Source organism: Branchiostoma floridae, chromosome 9 (genome assembly GCF_000003815.2).
Source record: "Branchiostoma floridae strain S238N-H82 chromosome 9, Bfl_VNyyK, whole genome shotgun sequence".
Lineage (NCBI taxonomy): Eukaryota > Metazoa > Chordata > Leptocardii > Amphioxiformes > Branchiostomatidae > Branchiostoma > Branchiostoma floridae.
In genome coordinates this window covers 909,964-936,613 of record NC_049987.1, presented here as the reverse complement: position 1 = coordinate 936,613, position 26,650 = coordinate 909,964, and the positions used below count along the sequence as shown (strand labels likewise).

Here is a 26,650-nt window from a genome sequence, read left to right as displayed (position 1 = left end):
GACAAGTATTAACATTAATACAACTGTTTTGTATAATTGTATAATTGTCAATAATTCTGTTTTAGGAAGTAAGCATTACAAAACAAAGGAACAAATCAAAGAAACAAGCATCTTTCCTGCATAGGAAAGAGTGTCTACGATGTTCCTTAGTTGTTTCTATACCTACCATCTTGTACCTCTCTACTACCTCCTCGGCAATCTGCAGAGGGTTGAGCTCCTCTGCCTTGCCGTGTTTTCTCATGAACACCTACAGGACAGGTAGGGTACATGTAGAATAGTTATTTTTTTTATACTGTGGGGCTGTACTTTCTGTAAATACATGAGGTCACTTGTTGTTTCACTTATTAGTCACTGTGGTAAATTGTCAACAGCTATACCACTCATGACTGTCTCCAGCTTTCAAATTTGTTACTGCTTGGGAGCCCATGTTATTTTCTTATTTCAAAATCTGACATTTTCAATTCAACAAACATTTTTTATAAGTTTCATCATTTTTATAAGTTTTAAGTTTTTTTAAATTTTTATAAGATGTCAAAAATTATTATACAAAAAATGGGAAGCTACAACTTAATAATCTACCTTGTGGTCACCAGTTTCGTATAGCTCTTGAATGGGACCAGCCTTTACGTGTACCTCGACCACCTTCAGTTCAAGATTCATGATGGGGACAAACCGGACACTGTAGTCAGGGAAGCAAGAATTATAGTCAAGTCAAATCAAAGTTTATTGCACGACGATTGCATCATGTATGACAATAACACGAATTACTAACAACTACATGTACAAAATATCTAAACCAGTGAAAACTAAACACGTAAGCTTACTTACTTGATCCAGCTTGGGGGGACGTCCGGTAGGAAGTCTGCAATGGTGTCGTGTGCTGACCTTGACAAATCGTCCTCTTGTGAGGAAGTCAGGCCAACGCCCTTTACAGTACCTACATAGAGGGAAAGTACATTAATTACTGAGTACAGATATCACGGACAGCTACCTTAAGATCAACCCTATTGCGTGTAATGTGGTTGTCTAACAAACAGGCTTAATTCTGGTACATTATCAATAAGGGATTTAATGGAGTCTTTTTAGTGTTTTTTTTTAAATATTGATATTTCGCGGTTAAAACGGAAGGGGTCATAGGCAGGCAGAAGAAAAAGCATTTTAATCTTTCTAGATAATTGATTATTCTGATTTGTAAAATTGTTCATGAGCATACATGTAACTGTATCCTTACAATGCATGGTGTTGATGTGAACAATAGTAATCTCCTTACCATTGTCAAGGACGCCTACAAACATCGTTCCCCCATTTCCGTTTAGGAACGCACATGCATTCTTCTTTAGGTCTTGGCAGAACGCATCGTAGCCAGTCATGAACACAACGTCTCTGTCCACTTTAATCACTTCTTCATGGATGTAATGTGCTGGCCTGGACAGTCAATTGCACACATCATCATGCAAACTTGTACTCATTAAGGCTCGTTTTCCAAAAACAATTTCCCAGCCCACAATCAATCCAGTTAATACGTTTTTTTAGTATACTACCATACCCATCAAGAAACTCGGCAGGTATATGGGGACCGTTACGTGAAACAATAACTGACTAACTGCTTAATTGCTACAATAGAGGACAACTTGGAAGAAAAAGATAACACAGATGAACCAATGACAGCTAAAACCAAAACAGAGTGAATTTTATTTCCAAGCATACTCACAACTCCTGTGTAGTTGATAAAGCCTGTAACAAATTTAATAGATAAGTTGAACATAAATTGAAATATGTCACCTCAGTATAACGTTACACAAACTTGGAAACCTACATGCCTATCCAAATTACCAAACCAAACCTCAATAATCTCATCAAATCCTTCAGACAAAATACTACTACCGACTACTACTACTAAATTAGCTATTAATAGCTTTTATATTGTCATCTTCTTTTAAAAATATGTAATGCCATCTTGATCCACAAAGGGCTTGATAAATCAATGTAAGCTAAATGATTGTATTTAATAATAATTTTTTATTATTGCCGCAGGAATTTCTTGCAACACAACAATCAGCCTTTTTACCACTATAGTATGAATAACTATTACAATGTGCACTGCATTGTTGTAGAATCAAGTACTACATGCATACATGCCTGTCTGACTTTTTGTCTTTCACTGTAACCTTATGCACTTAAGCAAGATATTGTTACAAATTAGTGAAGCCGTCATTATAGAGCTTTGTTTACACTAATGCGCATGCACTGCAACCAGACAACACGTGATGAGTTGGCGGGAAATAACGGTAACAGGGATTTTTTGCAATACTGTATACAACTTACAAAGTTCCTCACCGATCCAACTCAATCATACCGAGAATGTTATAATTCAAACTTTTACAACCATAACAAGGAAACATGGTCTTAGTGTGATTGAAGAGTTTTGGTTTTAACTTGGACTAAGTCACTGTCGCGGTTTTCAAGAAATGAAACACGCCATGGAAGCAATTTGTCGCGGTTTACAAGAATTGAAACACGCCGTGGAAGCAATTTGATTGATGGCATGCTATCGGACTGTAAACAGTAAGGTACTGTTTTAGCCATTAAAGTACCAAAAAAGTGACCCCAGTAGACATGAAATTGCAAACCTAACCAGACTCGAAATAATTGCAAAGTGGATTATACTGAGAGCGAAGGAAATTCCCGTATGATACCTACCGCCATCTTGGACACAGAGGACGATCTTCCGATGATGTAGCAATATGCTGACGGATGTAGCAATATGCTGTCAAACTGTCCGATGAAATTTCATCTCGCCACGCGCTTTTTAAAGGGTCATCCTTAGCAACGATAACTGCTATGATCAAGTTGGCTCCTCGAGTGGCTGTCAATCATGTATACCCAGGTCTTAATGTTTATCTCTTATCATGACACACCTATGTCTTAATAATCAAAACAAATGCCCCGGCAATCACTCTCTCTTACAGACTTGTTGGTTACACTCCCTATGCTCCTATTCTTTACTTGAACAAAAATAAGCCAAGAGCCATGATGTTTGCTTCAAGACAACTTTTTTTAAAAAACCTTGCACATACAATGAAATCTTCAAGCACAGGTGTTTAAATATCATGATAATACTTTCTTATTGTTGGGATACTCTGTGACATTACATATACTTAGTTAAACGTATTCTACAGGTGCAGTAATATACAAATCAAATATTCCGATTGACAAATACTTGATACGGAAAGGTACAATTACTCACTATATACGGATGGTAATATGTTAATTTTGTTTTGCACTAAGATCTACAAACAAGTTGTATCTTTTATCATCTTTCACATTTTCCAGCTGGAAGGTGGTGGTCCTGCAGTTGTTGATTTTTTTTTACCTGCAAAAAGGTAGAATAAGAAAAATAGTTATTACTGGTACATTTTTTACTCCTTCATTACATGTAGCGGGCAATCCTACAAAGTGACAAAATCATGACACACCCAAGTCTTATAATCATAACAATCATATGAATGATACATTTTAATCGAATTCACCTTTTTTTATTATAATATAATTTTGGCTGATTATATCACTATTAGGTATTAACTGAATATATTGGTGGTTTAAGTTTATAGATATATGTTATTCAATTACTTCTATTACATTTAATTTTGATAATGAATGTCCCTATCTGTTTATGTCCAATCAACATCAGAGAATTCTGAATCTGAAATATCCTGCAATTCGGACAGGTTACCAATGTATGCATAAATGTCATCTGTAGGGTCAATGTCCTGATCATCACTATCTGAAAACTCTGTTTCTGGGTCATCCTGAATTTCCTGATGTTGATCTGTGTTCAGTAAGTTTAAACAATCCAAACATCTGCAACCTGGACCACATACTTGCCCTTTCTTCAGGCACTTGCACCTTTTACTTGAACAACCACTTTTACATCTACATCCTTTAGTCAAGAATTCAACAGTTTTCTGAACTTTTTCAATGTTTTCCTTTGAATCCCAAACAATCTTTAAATCACCATTATCTATCACCCAACCATAACTATCTAATAATACAGAGTAAAGTCTTGTTCTAAAGCCTGAGCCCAGGTGAGATAAACCCAACAAGAACGTAACCAATGGAACCAAAGGGACTGAAAGGAAGGTAAACTATTGTCTTCAAACTCTATTCTTTCAAAGATGGCACCCCTAATTGTTTGCAACCAATTTTCATGATGCTTCAAACTGTTATCACCCTGTGTTTCTCTGAAAAGTTGGGCAGGAGACGAGAACTTAAGAAAAGCGGAACGGTGTTTTTGAAAGTAAGTACTACCAACTAAACGAACAAAAGCCAAGAAACCTGTGTCTTTTTCTGCACAGGAAAGAGAGCCACAAGTTTGCGCAGAGTTTCCACTAGAAATGAATTCTGCATACTGAAAGAAAGTTTTCATAAATGATACTTTCCCAAGGCCAACAAAAAAGGAAACATAATCACACCCTGTGCTGATAAACAGTGACTGTATTATATGGGGTAGTAAATTTCTAGAAATGGAGGAAAGATCAGGGTCCTTGTCAAAACAGGATAGCAACTCATTCACATCCAGACATTGCCAATTTCCTGGTTCAGCTTTTTGTAAAATGACAATTCTTTTATCTGTATGCCTCACAAATGGAAGGCCCACATGATACGTGTCCGTATCAGGTGAATAAATCAATATGTTTTTGTAACTGCTTGAAGCAGCATGCAGCCAAACACGAGTGTCACTCTCCTCCTGATTGGACCTACAGTCTGGATATGGGGAAATGCTATCTACAGTAGAAACATAACACATGTCTCTTTCATCCTCAGTAAATGCGCCAGCTGTAAAAACTTTCTGTTGCTGCCTCAAAAAAGGTTTACATACTGTGAGTAAAGAGGAACACAAATAAGAACATAATAGACGTTTATTTGGACGCGAGGAAATGAATTTTCTCCAGTCTTTTGGGGTGCGTATAATATCAGAGATAGAATCAATTGATGCCAAATTGTCGCTTTCCAAAACAGTGTCTCTTCTGTTTCTTTCAATATCTTTTGGACTAAGGCCATTTCTGTTTGGGTCATCAAATACTATATGGACTTCATAACAACCCGACAGGAGTAAAGGCATAACCCATTTTTGAAACAGAAAATTTGAATAATCAAGAAAAGTTCTATGCTGACCCAAGGGAGCTGTGTTGATCAAAAACATGCCCTCCAAAACAGAGCACTGGGGGGAAAAGCCAACTGGGTACATTTTAGTGAAAGCACTAGGGTACCTAGACTGGAAAAAAGAAGTTGTGGCTGACTTAGTCCCCTTATGAGGGACACCATCAGCATCACATAAAGCACGAGGCAGCTCCAGAAACTGACCTAGCTGGGGCAAATCTAACAGGTGGGCAATTTCAGATAGGGGCTTATTTTGATTCTGGGACCAAGAAACAACTCTACGATAACATTCTAAGACTAACTTTTTGTCCTTTTCAGATTTAGAAATACTAGACTTTGTCATTTTGGGTTCTGAAAAAGTTCTTAAAGACTTTCGCCTTTGAGGTGCTTTTGTGCTTGGGATACTCAAAATACGAAACTTGATAAAAGTGTCAAATGACACCCTACCAACTTCCCTGAACTTCAGTAAATCTTCCTTTTGAATGTTCGAAATAGAAACTCCTGTAAAGGGTTGATTGAGACATCTGTTTTGTACAGGAACAGAGAAAATGTTAGCCTCAACAATTCTGCTGGCGTAATAGATAACATTCTGTCTCTCCTGTTCAATGATAGAAGGACTCAGACCAGCTTGTGTTCTATCATTGGATTTGGTAAGGACCTGGTCTTTCACTTGCTTGATTAGTTTAGCTCTATAGGGTAAGAATAAGACAAGATCCTCAATTTCAAATTTGTTAGGTCCAGTAATGACTCCTTTTGTATCACGGTTTATCAGCATCTCATGGCTCTCGTCTAATGCAACATTTGAAAAATTTCTAGCACTAATGCTTGTGACAAAACCACCATTTTTAAAATATTCCAGAATGTAATTTGGGCATGACAACATATCAGACAGATGTTGTGGAATAAGTTTTGAATATGTGATATGGTCGAAAGCGTGGAAAATAGGGGCCATCTTCTTGTAAGAATGCAAACGCAAATTCCAATTTCCTGATCTTATTGCTATGAATAGAGAAATGTATGCCATAAAATCATCATGAATAAATCTATGCCAAAACAAAAATACTTCATCTTGGGCACAAGCAATGGAACAGAACTCAGCAAAATCATCCTCTATACCATTTAAATCAATCTTCAATAATTCCTGTCTACTTATAAAGTCCTGTCTACTGAAATTTGGTTCTGTAAAGTGTGGTCCAGACTCCAGAAATGTTTGTACCTTATCAAGGATACTATCAACCGATAAAGAGCACTTTGATTTATGTTGATCAGATAGATTTCTTCTATACTCAAGGAATGATTCAATTTCGCATCTATAAAATGCCTCCCATGCCTGAACTAAAAATTTATGGGTTCTTTTAAAATGTTTGCACAAGCCAACCGATAGTAATGTCTGTCCTTTTATTCTACCAGAGGCGACCTGTTTTAATCCTCCCTCCCAATACACTTTCATCAATGCATGCTGGTAATTTTTTAAAGTGTGCCAATCACCTGGAAAGATAATCAACCAGCTTAAAGTAGGACCATACTCATGCTTCAGTTTAACAAGATGATCAAATGTTTTTGCATCTCCTACTACAACCAGATATTCAATCTCACTCCCAACATTAAATGAAGTGTAAAGGAAATTAATGGCTTTTAACACTGTCTCTTTACAGTCAGCATTTTCATTCATTATAGACAAGTATGCAATATTTGACTTTTCTGTAACAGGGTCATTTTCTAAAAATAATTTACATTTCAAATCAGGTAATTTATGAGAGCAATCTTTTGCATCAGAGATAAATCTTTCCAGTTGATACATGAACACTTCAGAGTTGAAAATATGTGATGATTTGATTTCTTCTTCAGATAAGCCAAATTGTTCCAAAGTAAGGGAACTGTTGACAGAAGGAATTACAGACTGCTGCACACATGATGGTAGTGTAAGGGATGGAGTAGCATCAATTTCTGTTTGAGACCTTTTTCTTTGCCTAAACTTTGAAACTAGTTTAATTTTTTTGGACTTAGGCTCCTCATTTTCAGTAATATCACCTACACCTATACATAAGGAAATATCTTGATTAGTAGATTCTGATTCAGAAGTTAAATTTGGCCTAGAAACAATAAGAGATTGAGGTTTGGGTTGGACAGCTTGAATAGAAGTGCCGTTCCACCCACGGGGACTACCTGTTACTGCTGCATGGGGGCTACCACTATTTATGTTGTCTATGGAAGCTACTGTAAAAGAATCTTTGGTCAAATTATGCAAACTATCTTCCAATGTCAAGTTATCTAACACTCCAGAAATAAATCTTTTATGAGTATCACTGGAAGAGCACACACCGAGGCGATTAAGTAGCTGCATTAGGTCAGTAGATTGACTGTAGCAAGAAATCAGTTCTGAATTTATCATGTGAAAATGATAACTACTTTGGCCTTCTGAGACAATAAAGAAAATAAGGAAAGTAGTGAAAAGTCGTCTCAAAAATTTTGCTGTACTATGGCTTGTCTCATCCTTAAGAAATCCAAAGTAATGTTTATTCATGTCCAAACTTTCAAAATCTTGAATTGAAATTTCGGATTTCTGCATGGTCAGCACAACAATGAAATTCCAAACAACAGGATTTAATTCGTTGGCAATTTTGAACAAGTCAACTTCATGCAGTGAGGTTGGACTCTGGACAAATCTTCCAATAAATTTTGAGGATTCTTGATGAATCACAGTGTTCATATACAACAAAGAAGACAATAGACCAGAATTGATATCATCCTTATTTACATCTTTTAACATACAGGAAAAGCAAGATTGAATGGACTTTATCTCTTGATCATGTTTTTGAGAGTTTACTCTTACAGTATACAGGGCCAAATGAAGGGATTCTAAAATATCACAATCTTTACAGTATAACATTAAACTAAGTTTAGTGTTTGAACTTCTATGAATCATAAGAAAGTTTCCCAAATCATTACAGAGTCCAACCAAAAGCCAACGGGAATCAAAGTAGAATGTGTCAGTTTCATCACTTTGCCTTTTGCCTCCAAAGCTTCTCTTTACCTTGTTAACATTTTCAACATAAAGATCATAGGCATCCACAAGAAGTATTGGTTTACTTTCCAGAAACATTTCTCCAATCGCACAAGAAACCTGGCGCAATGCTATTTGTGGCAAATTTTCGGGGCTGCGTTCTTCCTCAAATTTTCTCAACATATCCAAATGTCGTTCCAAATTTCCCTCACTCTTCAAAAGATGTCCTGATCTATAAAAACACTGATAACAATAGTTACACAAAATTGAACCTTCTGACAAATTTGATTCCACCACTTTTAAAGCAGAGTCTGAAATGTTCAATTTTGGACAAAATCTTTTTCTTTTATGGGACTTGATTACCTTATGGCAATGTGTACACTTATCTTGATCATGAAGTCGATGAAATTGATGATAATGAAAAGTACACATTGAAACAGTTTTTGGCAAAGAAATGCAACCAGCAGCTAGGTCAGAAATGGAAGAAATATAAGACATCATATCATCAGCTAAAATTGTCTTACTTTCATGTGTTGACAATTTGTCACATAATCCGAATTCAGATAAAAAACAAGATTTCTGTACCATTGTTTGAGGTTCCTTGGAAGTATAGGTGGTCTTCAAAACTGTCATTTTTGAAAAATCTCGAAAGTTACGCTCACAAGTACGACACACACAATCAGTGCTACTAAGATTTGTATTTTCATCTACCCATTTCCTAAGTTCTTCATTCCACCCTTGTGGATGCCTGTAATCTCCAAAGATTGATGACTTCTTACAATAGGCACAAACTGAGAAGCAGGGCCTCTCTGGATGTACAGATTTTTTAGGTCTGCCTCCTCCACGGCCAAAATGCATGACACTAACTGTTTTATCATAAATTTCTACTACGTCATTTTCGTCAGACAGAAGTGTGCCTCCCAAACAAAGGCTTTTGAATGAAATGTCAAGCTCACAAAACTCCCTAATCATGTTTTGCAAGCTACAAACCTGAATTGACTGGTCAGTTGTGCCTAGAGTATATGTTTCACCTTGAAAATTAAAATAAAAAGGATAAATCACCGAAGCCAAAGCTGTAATACTATTCCTGCCCTGTACATTACTCCTATGATCTGTACTTACCTGGCTATCACTTACACCTCCTACATGTACCGCATCACTAACCTCACAAGCAACACTATCTCCCTCACCTCCTCCTACCTCATCACTAGCCTCACAAGCAACACTATCTCCCTCACCTCCTCCTACCTCATCACTAACCTCACAAGCAACACTATCTCCCTCACCTCCTCCTACCTCATCACTAACCTCTAGCTTATTTGCTACTGAGTACTTCTCCTTCTTAGTTTTACCACTAACCTTCCTACGCCTAGTCTGCCCCCTGCTAACCCCTCCTGTACTCGTCCTGCCCTTCCTAAGCTTACAACTACTCCACCCTGTGGGACAAACTACATAGTGTACCTGATCATCTCCCCGACTACTAACTCCTACCTCATCACTAGCCTCACAAGCAACACTATCTCCCTCACCTCCTCTTCGTCAGACAGAAGTGTGCCTCCCAAACAAGGCTTTTGAATGAAATGTCAAGCTCACAAAACTCCCTAATCATGTTTTGCAAGCTACAAACCTGAATTGACTGGTCAGTTGTGCCTAGAGTATATGTTTCACCTTGAAAATTAAAATAAAAAGGATAAATCACCGAAGCCAAAGCTGTAATACTATTCCTGCCCTGTACATTACTCCTATGATCTGTACTTACCTGGCTATCACTTACACCTCCTACATGTACCGCATCACTAACCTCACAAGCAACACTATCTCCCTCACCTCCTCCTACCTCATCACTAGCCTCACAAGCAACACTATCTCCCTCACCTCCTCCCACCTCCTTAAGTTTAATCTGTTCCACCCATCCTGAAGGATTAAGGGGCCCACTGTATAACATTCTTACCTCTAGCTTATTTGCTACTGAGTACTTCTCCTTCTTAGTTTTACCACTAACCTTCCTACGCCTAGTCTGCCCCCTGCTAACCCCTCCTGTACTCTCCCTGCCCTTCCTAAGCTTACAACTACTCCACCCTGTGGGACAAACTACATAGTGTACCTGATCATCTCCCCGACTACTAACTCCCCCAACAACTTCACCTCTACCTTGTGCTACACTAAACTGACTAAGCCTTTTCCCCCTTGTCTTCTTCCACTCCCTTTTACTCATTAATGCTCCCATCCACTTCCCTGTACTATGCCCCACTACCTTCCCTGTACTACCCCCCTCTACCTTCCCTGGGACCCTCTTGGGGCTGGAAACAGGAGTCTCCCTGGGCCTGGGACTACCCTTACCCACACTACCCCCCTCTACCTTCCCTGGGACCCTCCTGGGGCTGGAAACAGGGGTCTCCCTGGGCCTGGGACCTCCCCTACCCACACTACCCCCCTCTACCTTCCCTGGGACCCTCCTGGGGCTGGAAACAGGGGTCTCCCTGGGCCTGGGACCTCTCTTACCCACACTACCCCCCTCTACCTTCCCTGGGACCCTCCTGGGGCTGGAAACAGGAATCTCCCTGGGCCTGGGACCTCCCCTACCCACACTACCCCCCTCTACCTTCCTTGGGGCCCTACTGCGGCTAACTACCTGCTTCCCTCCCTCTCTGACTACCCTGGCCCACTGCCCTAGTCCCTGTCCCGCCCTCTTCTCCTGGTCCACTGCTCCAGTCTCCATCCTCTTCTCCTGGTCCACTGCTCCCGTCTCCATCCTCTTCTTCTCCTGGTCCACTGCTCCCGTCTCCATCCTCTTCTTCTCCTGGTCCACTGCTCCCGTCTCCATCCTCTTCTTCTCCTGGTCCACTGCTCCCGTCTCCATCCTCTTCTTCTCCTGGTCCACTGCTCCCGTCTCCATCCTCTTCTTCTCCTGGTCCACTGCTCCCGTCTCCATCCTCTTCTTCTCCTGGTCCACTGCTCCCGTCTCCATCCTCTTCTTCTCCTGGTCCACTGCTCCCGTCTCCATCCTCTTCTTCTCCTGGTCCACTGCTCCCGTCTCCATCCTCCCCTTCTCTGGATCCACTGCTGCTGCCTCCTCTCCATCCTTCCCACCTCTCCCTCCATCCTCCAGCTCAGGCCACACTTCATCCCTCAGCACAAAGCCGTGGGGGGGCTGACACCTCTGCCGGTGCAGTTGGACAGCACGGCTCAGGTGAAAAGAAAGATAATTAGCAAAACTGACATTCCCGGCCCGACTCAGGTGTAAAGCATCACAGGCAAACATGACCCGGCGAGCCTGGTTGCCATTGTCCAAGAAAAACACACCCTGGCGTGTACACAAGTGAAACAAAAGAGAATTCAACTCAAAACGCCTCTCGTTAAGGAACTCAGAGTCAAACCTAGGCAAAATGCTGGAAATGATAATAGAGGCAGATGGAAAACGAGACTTGGCAACCGAAATAAGGGAACTGAAATCATCAACGGTCCGGCTGAGTGGACGGTGCATGGGAAGGTCGTTGGTCCCCACGTGCACGAACACGACATCCGGCTCAACAAAAGGGTGACGTGAAATATCAAGGGTCAAATCATAAACTGAAGCGCCAGGGTGAGCATGCATTGAAAACAAAATGTCAGGAGAAAAGGTGGCATGGTTGGCCAGATACTTGCAAATAGAATCGCTGAATCCTACGATGACCTGCAATAGAAATGAAAAACAATTAATTAATTTATTGTACTTAATGCTTTGCTTATTTGATAAGTGAGTGTTACTAGCTTCACCACAATATTCACTGTCAATAATATTCACCGTTATTCATGTAAAGCATCTTCAAATGCCGAAAGATGCATAGATTTTGTGCAGTTTTTTTTAAGCAATAGTGTTCAAGTGTGCCTATTCTTACTCTCTTCACTCCAACCAAGGAGGTAATAATGTAACCCTATACACTGCATTGTAGTAAGAAATTGTTACAAATTTTTGAAGCCCAGTTGTCATGCGTTTGTTTACGTTGCATGACAACCAGTCGTTGCATAACAACAAGTGACTATGTTGGCGGGAAATTTCCACATAAACACATAGAAGGGAATGAATTTTCTATAATACAACTTACAACTTAAAGGTTCCTCATCGATGTAACTATTATACTGTGATCATTTATTTTATAACAGATAAATGTACGACTTAACTGAGACTAGAGTTATTTCATCGGAAACAATGTAATGATAGCGACGCAATTTACAAAAAAATAAACATATTGCCGCCATTAGGCGTCACAGATTGAATAAACAAATTGATGTCATGCTATCGGACTGTAAACACTGAGGTAGCGATTACGCCATAAAATCACCAAAAAAGTGACCCCAGTAGACATAAAATTGCAAACCTATCCAGACTTCAAACCAACAGGATATTCATACCGGAGATAGCCAAAGGTTCAACACATCTTATTCACTTATCGATATACACGAAAGCCAGGGCGTAAAGTGTTTCCCCCGAAATTAAAATATGACCAAAATTTGGACCAGTCCTGGGCGGCCATTTTGTTGATTTTACCGTGTGCCGAGTTTGATTCGGAAACTAGGCTAAAATCGACATAAAACCCCGCAAAAGTGGATTATACTGAGAGCCAGTGAAATAAACGTCTGACACCTACCGCCATCTCGGACTCAGAGGACGATCTTCGTGTAGCAATCTGCTGTCAAACTGTCGGATGAAATTTCATCCCGCCGCGCTGAAAAAGGTCGTCCTTAGCAACGGCGTTGCTAAGGATGGCGGAGTGATCTGCTTGCAAAGAAAACATGTTCCAAATTCGTTCTATCGAGTACGTGGCTTTGCGGCTGAAATACGGCTGAGCTTTCGACTTTTGTGGGCGTGACCTCAAGCCAGCTCCTAGCCAATCAAAGACGCAGAAATGTTTATATCGCTAATGTCTATCCTCCGATTGACTGACAGTAGACTGGAAACGGAAACCGTACAGGGCTCATAGAGCGGACCAATTAGTGGTCTTATTATCTCATCAAATTCACTGGCTGCCTTTTTCATGTGAACGTAGACAATTTGCGTCCGTTGTTGATTCAAGGTCAATACCCAGGAGATAAAAGGGGGGGGGGTCCTAGGCCCTCCCCCCTTTTATCAAATTAGAAAAATATTCAAGACGCCAATAACTCACCGCGCTCCCGTTTGGAAATATTCTTTACGCCATACTGATGATATTGGTTTTTCGTTTTTAGTCGCGAAGCAGATCTCTCACCCCTAGCAAAAATAGGGAAATTGAATGGCTCGGAGGCCATGAATATATTCTTCATGGAGGTTACTTTATTCTTTTGATATACATAAATAATGCCACTCTATCCAAACAACACCGTACAAGCATTGCAAGCTCGTGGGGTCTGAGCAGCTTGTCGGAGACTATTTTCAGTACATTACCTTGGGACTTCTTGGTTCTGTGGTGGCAATAACTGACGATGACTCGGGGGAAAATGCCAACAAAAACGTCAGCACGATGCGACGAACCAAAACTGTAGTGGGGAGCGGGCGCCGAAGCGTAAGAAAGATTTTCCCACAGCGGGCCAGGGTCCACCGGTCGCCTTCAGTCTTTACCTCTCCCGGCGGGCGTTAGAACGCAGACTTCTACTCGGGAGATCTTTTAAAAATGCCACGCTTTTTGTATATCCATTTTGTCGGTCAAACATGACGGAATGGACCTGCACATAGTAGGAATTTTACGATGATTTGAAAAAAAAATTACGCTTTGCCCGCACGATGTTGCAGCAACATGAAACGAGGAAAGCTGAATTGAAGTCTCACCGGCCGTTTCACAGACGGGACTTTGTCACAAGTCATTTTCCAGAGTGTTCAAAAATCCACTGGACAGTATAGATTTCGTATTCCCATTAATTATGTCCCTTAGTGTTTTCTTATCATCCTTGTCTGAAACTGTACCAGTGATGTATTAGTCACAGTCCAGTAAAGACATCTTCTTCCTTGCATAAACATGTAGTCTTCTCATTATGTATGTATATATGCAAAAACGCCCAACCCACGCCTATATATATGTCACACCACACAGTGTACCATTTCAGTCCAGAAACATGGTATGACCCTATAGCTACAGTGCTTATAATCGCTATTACGACATCAACGATATCTGCGAAAGGGAATACTTTGCTACCACAAGAATATCACGATTTTTTCGGTTAACTTATTTCAACTGGCCAAAATAAGCAAGTTTATGGAACAAGCTATCAAAGGGACAGGATGATTTCTTACTTCTCTTATTCATGACTCAACTGGAAAACTACATTAGCGCCGACAGGAACATTTGGTGAGTACCCGAAATGTTTTAAAACTTATCAACTTAAATCTTCTTAAAACTACATCGATCATTATTAACTGACAAACAATGATTGTAACTGTTCTGGTACATACTATATTTGCGACATAACCTTGTATATATATATCGCTCAAATTGCAGGAAATATGTTTAAAGACAGTTAAGATTCCAATATTTCCCCGGACCTATCATTCGATGCCTCGTGACTATGGCGCCCCATGACAAAAACATGAAACCCTCGTGCTATTTTGTTGGCGCCATTTTGTTAATAGAAATGTCATTAAACCAGCAACTTTACCCATCAGAATGCAATACATAGTATATTTGCGACTTAACCTTGATTTCATTCTTCTCACAGAGACATCAGGAGCTCTTATTTCTCCACTACATTCGATTGGAAAACTACATCAGCCCCGACTACAAATTTGGTAAGTACCCGAAATGTCTTAGTTATATCAACTTAAGTTTACTTAAGAGTACATTGGTTATTGTTCATTGACAAAGTATGATTCGAACTGTTTTTGTACATACTATATATGCGATGTAACCCTGTTTACGTTAATGTGTACAATATACTGTCAAACTCATATCCGTCTGTCATTTTCAATTGTCGCGAAATCACCGAATGATAACACGCTGACGTTTGGTATCCGATTTCCTATAAACAACTTTTACAGTCTGTACTTCTAGTGCTGATATCGCTATCTATGCACAACTAAAAAAAACACAAACATTTTACAAGCAAAGTTTACTTTACGCGAAAGTTTAAAAGAATACTTGTCTTTACTCAGCATGAAATTACAACAGCCGAGATGAAAAAACAGCACGTTATAATCCGTCCATTTTAGTAGTGCGACCCCAAAGAGGCGCGGAACGCCAACACCCAGTTTTAATACGTACTTTCTTACCAAGAAAAAGAGGTGTACAGTGCACGGCTTATCAGAAGTACGAGGATTGCCGTAAGAATATTGAGGCTGAGCCAACAGGTAGCGAACAAAGGACAATTGAGTCTTTTCCAGAGGTGATATGCTGGACCGTGTTAAAAGACACATTTTTTATAATCTCGGCGGTTATCCAACGTGGATACAATTTCTTTTTCAACGTTGTACAATAATTTGCTTCTCCACATTTATGGATGAAAAAACAGTTATGTATTTGGTGTTTACAAGTATAGAATTCTGGCCTAATTCCCATCAAATAAAACAAAAGATATTTAAGTTAGTCTGAATACGGATACAAGTTAACTTTTGTGGAAATCTCGTTGTTGTAACAGAATCAAAACCGTTGACAAATGATATAAAAAATGTGTCAAAAATAGCTTTTCAGTAATAAAAGGCTGTTTACTTTTGATACTTGGTGCAAAATAGACAAAAAATAACCTTGATACTGTTAATGGTATGTTGGCCTCAATGTTGTGTCACTCTTGTGTCACTGTTGTGTCACTCTTGGATCACTGTTGGGGCACCCTGCCACTTGCGTTATTTTTTTAACATTAAAAAAAACCGTCGCACTTGTTTGTGTCACCTCTGGGTTCGCTTGTGTCACCTATAGGTCCACTCTCATCACACTCGCGTCAAGCTTTCCAGATGTGATATACTCAACCGTGTTAAAAGACACATTCTTTGTAATCTCAGCGGTATAGCTGACTAAAAAAGGGGAAAATATCAATTACCGGTGGAACCACATACAAATCGCTTGACGATTGGCAAAGACGGGGTAAATACGGTTATGCCGTGAGAACGCGGCAGGATCGTTCAGAGCAGGTGTTTACACTTACACCACGGAAAGGGATCGCCCAATAGCGGCGCAGGTAACAGTGATATGCGTAAGGGAAAAAAATATCAATTAAAGAAATGTTATTATGCTCTAGATTAATCTGCCACCAAAATTGACCCAAACACCCTCGAAATGTATGAAATGGCGATTCAGTACTCGACAGTAAAGATTTTTAAATTTCTTTGGATCCCTTTGGACGTGACCGACCTTGTGCCATTGGTAGCCGCCATCGTGTTCGTTATAACGTTAGGAAAGAATAAATTTTTGGTTTTGTCATTAAACATAGTTTTCTTTACAAGCAAAATATATCGCTCAAAATTGCAGGAAATATGTTTAAAGACAGTTAAGATTCCAATATTTCCCCGGACCTATCGTTCGATGCCTCGTGACTATGGCGCCCCAAGACAAAAAAAAATGAAACCCTCGTGCTATTTTGTTAATAGAAATGTCATTCTCCCAGCAAATTTACCCATCAGAATGCAATACATAGTATATTTGCGACTTAACCCTGATTTCATTATTCTCATAGAGACATCAGGACCTCTTATTTCTCCACTACATTCGATTGGAAAACTACATCAGCCCCGACTACAAATTTGGTAAGTACCCGAAATGTCTTAGTTGTATATATCAACTTAAGTTTACTTAAGAGTACATTGGTTATTGTTCATTTACAAAGTATGATCGAAACTGTTTTTGTACATACTATATATGCGATGTAACCCTGTTTACGTTAATGTGTACAATATACTGTCAAACTCATATCCGTCTGTCATTTTCAACTGTCGCGAAATCACCGAATGATAACACGCTAACGTTTGGTATTCAATTTCCTATAAACAACTTTTACAGTCTGTACTTATAGTGCTGATATCGCTATCTATGCACAACTAAAAAAACACAAACATTTTCGACCAAAGTTTACTTTACGGGAAAGGTTAAAGAAAGATTCGTCTTTACAATCAGCATAGAATTACAACAGCCGAGATGAAAAAAACAGCACGTTATAATCCGTCTATTTTAGTAGTGCGGCCCCAAAGAGGCGCGGAACGCCAACACCCAGTTTTAATACGTACTTTCTTACCAAGAAAAAGTGGTGTACAGTGCACGGCTTATCAGAATTCGAAGTACGAGGATTGCCGTAAGAATATTGAGGCTGAGCCAACAGGTAACGAACAAAGGACGATTGAGTCTTTTCCAGAGGTGATATGCTGGACCGTGTCAAAAGACACATTTTTTGTAACCCCAGCGGTACAACTGACAAAAAAACGAAGAATATCATTTACCCGTGCAACCGCATACAAGTCGCCTTGGGATTACAAAAGACGGGGTAGGCAAGGTTATGCCATGAGAACGAGGAAGGATCCTTTACTGCAGGTGTTTACACTTACACATATGTACCAAAAATGAGTTCATAACACAGCAGCACAGCATTACAAAGGGCCTAACAAATTATTTTCTTGAATAGGGGTGGGCCAAGGAAAACATTACCTTGATCTACTAGCAAAATTTTGCCCTTAAAACCAAAATAACATCGTTACAACATTTAAAGATCGACATTTGAAATTTCTCTGGACCACCGCAAGAGATCGCCCAATAGCGGCGCAGGTCACATTAAAAATGCGTAAGGAAAAATTCATTTTCACTTAAGTATATTTCATTAAACTCCACTGGGTCACGTCCAGCTTTCAGTAGTTCTGCAGGTATGTTGTCAATGCCGGGTGACTTTCCTAGTTTCAAGGTTATGATGGCTGAGATCAGTTCTGCTTCAAGGATTTCAGGGAAATCTTCTTCTTGTAGTTGACATGTGTGTGCTTTTAGTTCCTCCAGTACATCTTGTTCTGCTGCCAGTTGGTAATTGTACAACTCATGACAGTACTCTTTCCAGCGTTTTGTTACTTCTGACTTTGCAGTTAGTAAGTTTCCGTCTTCGTCTTTAATGCATGTGCCTCTGTTTACCGTCTTTAAGTTAGTGTCTTCCGAGTCTGGTATGCTTGCTTAGTGTTGTTGTTTTGTTTTGTATATCATCTTCTGTCGTACAGTACGATACAATGTAAATAACAATAATAACGCCCATTGGAAATGTGGACTTGTCCGTTATCATGGTAAAGGGCATGGGTACACACCGTAATTTGTAGTCAAAAAGTGCGGAATGGCGCCTGGTTAAAACACTTTTCAAATTTTTGCTTTAGCGCTATTCATGCTATATGACGTTACAATATTCCTTGCCATGGGTAACCTTTCCTAGTCTTGTTCTCACGGAAGTTGTAATTGTCCTGGGCATTAATGTCCTAAAAACGTCAAGACGTCAACCAAGTGCAGTTATTCATGGTCATACTTCGTGGTTTTAGACCAGTTCCGGTAATAAAAACTCGATCAGAGTTAGCTGTCTAGCCTCGAAAGACAAAGGCCAATTGAGCCCGGGTCTTGGAGCGGGTGAGACTTCAGAGCAGGAGCACTTGTAGCTTGTGTCTCCGACCGAGAGGTACTGTTGACTCGGACTTAGCAGAACAAAAGGGAATAGACTTCGCTAACATCGAAAGATCGCCTTCCAGAGGTGATATGCTGGACCGTGTTAAAAGACACGTTAGAAAAGAATAAATTTTTTAGTGTTAGATAGCTCTTGTGCTCAGGAATAAGTGACATAAGTTTTGGCCCCCTAGCGTCTAGTTTGGGGATAGTAGGGGCATTTTTGTCAAAAACGTCTGAAGCAGATAACTCAAGAAGGGAACAACGGATTTTCACGATTTTTGGTATGTAGGTACCTTAGACAATGTTGTACAAGATAAAATACTAATCATGCAAAATTAGAGTACATTTGCATAAGTAATGAGCTTATTCTACCATAGAAGTTTTTATGATGTATCTCTTGTCCAAGACATGCTATGGTCTTGACATTTGGGTGGTAGATAGCTTTTATCGCAATGACAAAGTGCGGTAAGTTTCAGCCCCCTAACATCTAATTGTAGAACTGCAGGGGCATTTTTGTCAAGACACTCCAAAGGCGATAACTGCAGGAAGGAACGACAGATTGTCATCACTTTAGGCATGCAGGTAGCCTAGGCAAAGATGTTCATAATGATATACATTTTATGCAAATGAGAGCTTAATTTGCATAATTAATGAAGAAATTGTATAGTGCCATTGTTTTTCATGAAAGGACTTCAATAAATGTAACACTTGTAATTTATGGCAGGTGAAACATAAGCAGATACCAAATACGCAAATGAGGAACTGATTTGCATCGTATATGCAAAACTTGCATATTGCCTGTCCAACAAGATAAAAAATTATGCTAATAAGGGTCTTCTGTGTATATCAATCCCAATGTCATAAGGCAAAATTACTTGAGAAAGGTATTAGGAATTAATGCAACATAAACAGTCAGGGAGATAGATTTCTGCGCTGCCTTACAAGGTCACTATAGAGTCATGGCATTCCACAGGTCACTGAGGTCAAATCCCTCTGAAGCGCGCAGGTGGTATGCGTCACCACCAAGGCCAGAAGTAACTTCCGGGCCCCTGTGACACAGGAAGTTCACTGGCCATCTGGCCAGCGACCCAGAGGTCACAGAGGTGACGTTTCAGTCAAAACAGTATACACAGTATGCGGTATGGACAGGAAAGTTCTCTGGATATATGGTTTTTTTGCCTGTTCTTGTTGGAATTTGTTGCTCTACATGGAGTCTTGAATATCAAGGGAGTTTATTTGGACTGCAGAGAAGACCAACTGGTAAGTACAAAGTGTACAATGTACATGTCAACTCTCTAAGTCGAGTCTGAGCTGTGGAAGCTGGATAGTATGAGATGTGGCCAACGCCACATTACGCTCGCGAAGACCATAGAGAGAATAAACATAACATTCATTATCAATGACAGACACCGCCGCCATATTTGGAGCTCAGCTTCAGTGCCGTGAGTCGGACACCATTCTTCATCCAGTACAGAGACGTAATTTCCGGTTTGGCGTTGGCCACAATGCAGTTCAAAGTCACGTTAGTGCTCCATTCCACAATGTATGGGTTTTCTGGTCCAACAGCAACGGTTGGTGGGACTGAAGAGACAGAGAAATGCCCCTTCTAGAGGCCCCCTCTCACTAGACTCGCGTCACGCTTGCGTCGCTTCGGGGTTCAACAACGCAGACGCGACCCCGCGGCACCTAGAGGTGACGCAAGCGAACCTAGAGGTGACACAAGCGAACCTAGAGGTGACACAAGCTAGCGCGACAGTTTTTGAAAGTTAAAAAATAACGCGAGTGGCACGATGCCCCAACAGTGACCCAAGAGTGTCCCAACAGTGACCCAAGAGTAACACAACAGTGATACAATAGTGACGCCAACATGCCTTCAACAGTATAAATGTTATATTTTGTCTATTTTGCACCAAGTATCAAAAGTAAACATCCTTTTATTATTGAAAAGCTATTTTGGATACATTTTGTATATCATTTTACAGCGGTTTTTGATTCAGTTACAAGTTACAACAGTGACCCAAGAGTAACACAACAGTGACACAACAGTGACGCCTACATGCCTTCAACAGTATCAAGGTTACATTTGTCTATTTCCTATCAAAACGTAGGAAATATCAAGATTTTTTTATTTGTAAAATTTGAAAATTGTTTAATAAACCTATAAACACACACCATTACACATACTTGTTGCAAAACACATAAGCGATGGAGTCAAGTCTGGTATATGGTTCGTGTCCATTCATTTGGATCACTTCTTTTACTGTAAAAGTCTTTTAAGATGATCATATAACAGCACGTTATAATCCGTCCATTTTAGTAGTGCGGCCCCAAAGAGGCGCGGAACGCCAACACCCAGTTTTAATACGTACTTTCTTACCAAGAAAAAGAGGTGTACAGTGCACGTCTTATCAGAAGTACGAGGATTGCCGTAAGAATATTGAGGCTGAGCCAACAGGTAACGAACAAAGGACGATTGAGTCTTTTCCAGAGGTGATATGCTGGACCGTGTTAAAAGACACGTTAGGAAAGAATAAATTTTTGGTTTTGTCATTAAACATAGTTCTCTTTACGAGCAAAATATATCGCTCAAAATTGCAGGAAATAGGTTTAAAGACAGTTAAGATTCCAATATTTCCCCGGACCTATCATTCGATGCCTCGTGACTATGGCGCCCCAAGACAAAAAAAATGAAACCCTCGTGCTAGTTTGTTAATAGAAATGTCATTCTTCCAGCAATTTTACCCATCAGAATGCAATACATAGTATATTTGTGACTTAACCCTGATTTCATTATTCTCACAGAGACATCAGGACCTCTTATTTCTCCACTACATTCGATTGGAAAACTACATCAGCCCCGACTACAAATTTGGTAAGTACCCGAAATGTCTTAGGTATATCAACTTAAGTTTACTTAAGAGTACATTGGTTATTGTTCATTTACAAAGTATGATCGAAACTGTTTTTGTACATACTATATATGCGATGTAACCCTGTTTACGTTAATGTGTACAATATACTGTCAAACTCATATCCGTCTGTCATTTTCAACTGTCGCGAAATCACCGAATGATAACACGCTAACGTTTGGTATTCAATTTTCTATAAACAACTTTTACAGTCTGTACTTATAGTGCTGATATCGCTATCTATGCACAACTAAAAAACACAAACATTTTCGACCAAAGTTTACTTTACGGGAAAGGTTAAAAAAAGATTCGTCTTTACAATCAGCATAAAATTACAACAGCCGAGATGAAAAAACAGCACGTTATAATCCGTCCATTTTAGTAGTGCGGCCCCAAAGAGGCGCGGAACGCCAACACCCAGTTTTAATACGTACTTTCTTACCAAGAAAAAGAGGTGTACAGTGCACGGCTTATCAGAAGTACGAGGATTGCCGTAAGAATATTGAGGCTGAGCCTCAACGAACGAAGGTAACGAACAAAGAACGATTGAGTCTTTTCCAGAGGTGATATGCTGGACCGTGTTAAAAGACACATTTTTTGTAACCCCAGCGGTACAACTGACCAGAAAAACGAAGAATATCATTTACCGGTGTAACCGCATACAAGTAGGCAAGGTTATCCCTTGAGAACGCGAAAGGATCCTTTACTGCAGATGTTTATACTTACACATATCTACTAAAAATGAGTTCATAAAACAACAGCACTCCTAGCCCCCCCCCCCCTTTTATCAAATTTGAAAAATATTCATTGGGTGATTACCAATATAATGAAATGCAAATTAATTAAATCATTATCTATTTGATATAATTATTTAGAGAGCTTATCCAAGAGAGGCACATAGGGTGAAGGAGAAAGGTAATGTTACATGATATGTCTGGACATGTCCATGTCATCAATAAGGACAGATGGTGACCTGGTTACACCAAATTTTATTCATGAACTCGCGTAAGAAAAGTTCTAAATGAAAAGGCCATTTGTACTGTTGTTCTAGGTGTACTGGCACATGAACAAGCATGACAAAGAATTATAATACTATTTATTCGGTAACATTCACTTTTACTCACGATTCAAATTTGCAATGCCTGCAAACTCCGATCGGAAACACTCGGATTCTGTATTTTTCGGGAATTTATTTATTTTTCAACACGTTAGTTCAGATTCTTTTCTCAGTAACTGTCTGTATTACAGGCCTTTTTACAGGATTTTCATAGTTTTAAAACTATCGACAAAGTAATCGTTTAAGGAACCGATGTTTCCCTTCTGGTGCAAACTGTAAACAGACGTCACACACCACTCGTCTCCGATGTGACAAAGACACTGCCGCCTCTTGTCCCGAAATAGTATTTGAATCATTAAGCGTACTGTAGGCGATGGAACAACTCATGAGGATTACGTTGGCACCTTTGACAGCCTGATTTGACCCACCGCGATGTTTTCATCTTTCTTTTTTTACGTGACCATGTCTTATGCCTCAAATGGGCGTGCAACACCCTGCCATGGCATGACGATTAGTTCTGCTCGACCTTTGATTTGTCTGTGCTAAGTGACAACACGCGTCGTCTCCGCGACTCGGGGCTGGGCAAACTATCGCAGGTGCCACCAGGCGGGCCGGCAGAACTAAGCTGTGGAGAGCTGGAAAAGTGCTTCTGACATGTTTAGGTTATGACTAGCTTTCCGCAACACTTACATGCTGTAAACAGCGCTTGAAATACATTTTCAGTACAGGAGGGCAACAGGTAGGAACAAATACGGCTGAGCTTTCGACTTTTGTGGGCGTGACCTCAAGCCAGCTCCTAGCCAATCAAAGACGCAGAAATGTTTATATCGCTAATGTGTATCCTCCGATTGACTGACAGTAGACTGGAAACGGAAACCGTATAGGGCTCATAGAGCGGACCAATTAGTGGTCTTATTATCTCATCAAATTCACTGGCTGCCTTTTTCATGTGAACGTAGACAATTTGCGCCCGTTGTTGATTCAAGGTTAGTTAGTACCCAGGAGATAAGGGGGGGGGGGTAACATTATAAAGGGCCTAACAAATTATTTTCTTGAATAGGGGTGGGCCAAGGAAAAAATTTCATTAAACTCCACTGGGTCACGTCCAGCTTTCAGTAGTTCTGCAGGTATGTTGTCAATGCCCGGTGACTTTCCTAGTTTCAAGGTTATGATGGCTGAGATCAGTTCTGCTTCAAGGATTTCAGGGAAATCTTCTTCTTGTAGTTGACATGTGTGTGCTTTTAGTTCCTCCAGTACATCTTGTTCTGCTGCCAGTTGGTAATTGTACAACTTATGACAGTACTCTTTCCAGCGTCTTGTTACTTCTGACTTTGCAGTTAGTAAGTTTCCGTCTTCGTCTTTAATGCATGTGCCTCTGTTTATCGTCTTTAAGTTAGTGTCTTCCGAGTCTGGTATGCTTGCTTAGTGTTGTTGTTTTGTTTTGTATATCATCTTCTGTCGTACAGTACGATACACAATAATACCGCCCATTGGAAATGTGGACTTGTCCGTTAACATGGTAAAGGGCATGGGTACACACCGTAATTTGTAGTCAAAAAGTGCGGAATGGCGCCTGGTTAAAACACTTTCCAAATTTTTGCTCTAGCGCTATTCATGCTATATGACGTTACAATATTCCTTGCCATGGGTAACCTTTCCTAGTCTTGTTCTCACGGAAGTTGTAATTGTCCTGGGCATGAATGTCCTAAAAACGTCAAGACTGAAGAGACAGAGAAATGCCCCTTCTAGAGGCCCCCTCTCACTAGACTCGCGTCACGCTTGCGTCGCTTCGGGGTTCAACAACGCAGACGCGACCCCGCGGCACCTAGAGGTGACGCAAGCGAACCTAGAGGTGACACAAGCGAACCTAGAGGTGACACAAGCTAGCGCGACAGTTTTTGAAAGTTAAAAAATAACGCAAGTGGCAGGATGCCCCAACAGTGACCCAAGAGTGTCCCAACAGTGACCCAAGAGTAACACAACAGTGACACAGGGACCTTTAAATCGTGCCATGCGCAGTGGCTGTGGTTTGCCTAGCTCATAACGGGAGAAAATGCCGGAGTCGAAGCCGGCCTTGTTCCACAAACGCTAATTTGACATGTTTAGCTATCTGGTGGGGCGGAACTTTTAGAGATTGAAATACTGGTAAGTGAGTTTTGAAGCCCTTTTTCATGTGTGTTTTTGTACATGAAGCCAATACAGCCGTATTTAGGATCCTCCCCCCTAGATTATAAAAGTTCATTTGCAAGTTCGTACCCAACGGCAAATCAAAAGGACATAGTATAAACCTTGTAAATGATGCAAGTGATAATGAACATTTATAAACAATATTCTACTCAAATACTAGTGTTGACTATTTCTATAAACAGGTTAGGTTTGGGTACTTCCTTGGTAGCAGAGGGAGACAAAAAGCCCCACCTTTTCTAACATTTGTGGGTTCTGCGATTTCATGAGCAAAGTCGCTTTCTGTTCGTCTGCCAATGTGGGGACGTTCGGATATGTCTTTGCGGCTTCTGTAAATAGAGTGATTCTTTCGGTTTGGTTATATTATATCATTTTCATGTTCACTACACGCTGTTTTGCCATGAAACAGTGGACTTAATGCCTATTTGGCAAAACATGACATGCGTAATTGACAGATTTATTTACATCAAGCATATAAACACTGTAACGTTCTCTACCAATTGTGTTGTGGGCTACATTAGCGAGGTTTCGTCATTAATACGGTCTACGAAGGAGGACAGCGCTGCAAATCAGGTCAATGAGCTGTCAGTCTGTTGCTGTGCTTGACACAGCACTTTACACATAAATCGCTAGAGGTCGCTAGTGCCCTAGTGCTTGATCGTTACTTGGATTATATCATTTACTGGTTCACTACACGCTGTTTTGCCATGAATAGTGGACTTCATGCCTATTTAAATAGGCATAACTTGGCTTGCATAACTGACAGCTGTTTCTATATCGTGTATATAAAAACTGTAACGTTCTCCAGCAATTGTGATGTCAGTTTCATGACATGTATTACTCCGAATGGTACACTAAAAGAGATTCGATCCATTCCCCTATATAATATACTAAGGGAAAAAGATCGCCCCCCAAAACCGTTTTATATTTCACTCTGGGAAAGACATCCACTCGTTGTGTGCAAAAGTACATTAGTCTGTCATTAAGCCGCGTAAAGCCCAAATTAATACTTTTTAAACATTTACAAAATAGAAACTGTTTTAGCACGATCTCTTGATACTTACTCAAACAATTATTTCCCAATAGGATACTCCAGCAATCCACTCAGAGCATCAACTACCACACACTGAGCCACTCCGTCTGCTATTCAATCTACGCTGGTGACGACGAGACTTGGCTTTGGATACACAAGGTGGGGATCATCAGTAGTAAGAACATTACGTGGATATTGACGTACTTTAATAAGAACCCAATTTAGCAGCATGGATGATAAGGAAAATGTGAAACCTGGAGAAAATGAAGAAAATACGATTACAGTGGACGACACAATAACCACAAGTATAATGGAAGAGGACAATGTCACAGATTTAGAGTGCATTAAAGCTTTAGAAAGATATGAAACAATTCAACTTTTCCTAATAGATGACTATGATACCTCAACCATTCAACGATTATTCCAACTATAACTAATGGTTAAATATTACATCCCCAGATGCCCAAAAGAAAATCAGGGAGCAACTCCGTTCAGCAACGTTCACCTTCCCAAGCGTCAGAAGACAACGCTATACCGTCAAGCTCAAAAAGTGACCTGGAAGGTCTGTTAAATCTAAGCGATGCTACCACTAAAACTACTGAACCAAGTAAGAAAACAAACGAAGAAGACACCGAAACAGGTTCTACAAAAATTGTAAATGTCATTGACTTACATGACACACATAACAAAAATCCAGTAATCCAAGTCAAACTTGTCCGCAAGAAACCACTAACTACTTTTCAACGT

General features: G+C 40.1%; 1 protein-coding gene across 1 annotated transcript; it reads right to left on the bottom strand.

Annotated features, from left to right (window-relative positions):
- Window positions 1-567: 567 nt before the first annotated feature.
- Window positions 568-12,884, bottom strand: LOC118422901. The gene is made up of 6 exons (XM_035830749.1): window positions 12,793-12,884; window positions 9,966-11,837; window positions 8,842-9,472; window positions 1,271-1,420; window positions 829-937; window positions 568-679 (listed from the first exon to the last, which is right to left on the bottom strand). Exons 1-6 carry the CDS (start codon window positions 12,796-12,798, stop codon window positions 568-570), a joined length of 2,880 nt encoding a protein of 959 aa, XP_035686642.1. The 5' UTR covers window positions 12,799-12,884.
- Window positions 12,885-26,650: the final 13,766 nt, after the last annotated feature.

Excerpts from the sequence above, each read along its gene's own strand:
- LOC118422901 (XM_035830749.1), bottom strand. Across the intron at positions 9,473-9,965 it reads GAGATAGTGTTGCTTGTGAG|GTTAGTGATGAGGTAGGAGG; the intron begins GTTAGTGATGCG and ends AATAAGCTAGAG. Across the intron at positions 680-828 it reads GTCCCCCCAAGCTGGATCAA|TGTCCGGTTTGTCCCCATCA; the intron begins GTAAGTAAGCTT and ends CCCTGACTACAG.